General features: G+C 44.9%; 1 protein-coding gene across 1 annotated transcript; it reads left to right on the top strand.

The window, feature by feature from the left end:
• The first annotated feature begins 6 nt into the window (after positions 1-6).
• LOC123066493 (inactive anthranilate O-methyltransferase 1-like) lies at positions 7-1,014 on the top strand. The gene is made up of 2 exons (XM_044489562.1): positions 7-265; positions 360-1,014. Exons 1-2 carry the CDS (start codon positions 164-166, stop codon positions 708-710), a joined length of 453 nt encoding a protein of 150 aa, XP_044345497.1. The 5' UTR covers positions 7-163; the 3' UTR covers positions 711-1,014.
• The last annotated feature ends 965 nt before the right edge of the window (positions 1,015-1,979 follow it).

Here is a 1,979-nt window from a genome sequence, read left to right as displayed (position 1 = left end):
TCCTGAGGATCTAACGAGAAATCGCATCCCAGCATTCGATACTGATGAACATGTTAGGCATGAAAGGCTCCCAATCGTCCGTGAGGCTTATGCACATCAGTTCAGGGAAGATTTCACACTTTTCCTGCAGCTGAGAGCCAAAGAATTGGTCTCGGGAGGCCGAATGGTTATTTCCCTAGTAGGGACGCGTTCTGATGTAATTGCTTCCAAATTCTTTCTTTTCCCAGGAATTGTAGCTCAAATTCTAAGTGTCATGGTCACTGAGGTACATATATTTACACTTTTTCAGCATGATATTTTATCTATTGCAATTAAGTGTGCAGCTATTTGACCTAACGATCCTATGGTATGACTGTCAGGGTGTGATCGACAAAGAAAAGTTTGATTCTTTCTATGTGCCCGTGCATGGACCTTCCGGCGAAGAGGTGAGGGAAATCATTGAAGAAGAGGGCTCCTTTTCCATCAGGGAGATGCGGGTGCACGACCCTACGACCGAAATGAACACTGCTCTGAGCACCCCAAGGAAGTTCGTCAATAATCTGAGAGCCTTATTCGAGCCGATAATAGTCCAGCATTTTGGAGACATTATGGATGAATTTGTGAGGACTGCGGAGCTGCACTGGAGCCTGGATCCGGATGGGAGCTTGCAAGAGGAGCGGGCCAGAACCTCTCGAGCTATGCTGGTTGTATCCCTCGCAAAGGTGTCATGATGAAGTAAAGGTGCCTGAAGATTACATGCACCGAATTTCATAAAATTGTACTATTGCTTACTTTGAAGCAACAATGTGTGCCCATTTAATTGTGTGAACTACTGTAGTAGTGGTGTTCCGTGAATGTACTCATGGATGCACCAAATGAACTTCCATCTCGCATATAAATAAGCAAAATGCCGTTGCGTGTGCAATGTGGTGTGATGTATGGTGTGCACAAATTCAGCCAGACATTTGTGTCATGTATCTGTTTTAGTAAGATCTGCAATGAGAGTGAAGCAGCCAGAAATTCCAACCTTCGTTACTTTTTTGTCCATGTTCGGTGATGAGCTTGATGATGCAAACATATGAGGTTTCTCTGCTACTGTTGAGATATTGCTTCTTCTAGGCATACGCCTGAAATGTATCTGTTATAGTTATTTGCTTCATGTTTTCAAGTGAAGATGTCAACCGGTGGTGGTCCATCACCTCCTCCTTCCTTGTGATGCTTAATTTGATTCCAAAGTCATGATAAAAAATACTGGAAATGCGCTGCTAACATATAGCATCATACGAGTGACGGGTCACACAGGTTAAGCTTGGCATTGCTGTTGGTTTTGTCTTGGCAACGCTTTTAGCTAGATCTAGGTTGTTAATATGTTCTCTCTTTTGGAGACAATATATTAACAAACCAGACAACAAGCCATGGGTTGCAATTTTTTAGAAGTGCCCCTTCCTCCTCAAATTTGAGTAACCAAAGCTCATTACCAGTTAAAGATTCCTTATCCGGGACGTGCCCGCACCTCCTCAGCCTTGTTCGCGGCTCCGTGCACCGCCATGGCTGAGGGAGTCCTGGATAAGGGGGTATCTGGACAGCCGGACTATATACATCGTCCGGACTATTGAAGCGTGAAGATACAAGACTCAAGACTTCGCCCCGTGTCCGGATGGGACTCTCCTTGGCGTGGAAGACAAGCTTAGTGATCCGGATATTGTGTTTCCTTCCATGTAACCGACTCCATGTAAACCCTAACCCTCTCCGGTGTCTATATAAACTAGAGAGGATGGTCCTTAGAAGGCCGATCACATTTACAATCATACCATCATAGGCTAGCTCTTAGGGTTTAGCCTCTACGATCTCGTGGTAGATCTACTCTTGTACTACCCATATCTTCAATATTAATCAAGAAGGAAGTAGGGTTTTACCTCCACCGAGAGGGCCCGAACCTAGGTAAACATCTGTGTCCCTTGCTTCCTATTACCATCAGCCTTGACGCACAGATCGGGACC

The sequence above is a fragment of the Triticum aestivum genome, chromosome 3B (assembly GCF_018294505.1).
Source record: "Triticum aestivum cultivar Chinese Spring chromosome 3B, IWGSC CS RefSeq v2.1, whole genome shotgun sequence".
NCBI lineage: Eukaryota > Viridiplantae > Streptophyta > Magnoliopsida > Poales > Poaceae > Triticum > Triticum aestivum.
This window is presented reverse-complemented; position numbering and strand designations above follow the sequence as displayed.

What these genes read in the sequence shown, in the direction of transcription:
- LOC123066493 (XM_044489562.1), top strand. Translation starts at nt 164, where the DNA reads ATGGTTATTTCCCTAGTAGGGACGCGTTCTGATGTAATTGCTTCCAAA. An exon ending in TAAGTGTCATGGTCACTGAG is followed by an intron (nt 266 to 359) that starts GTACATATATTT and finishes TATGACTGTCAG; the next exon opens with GGTGTGATCGACAAAGAAAA.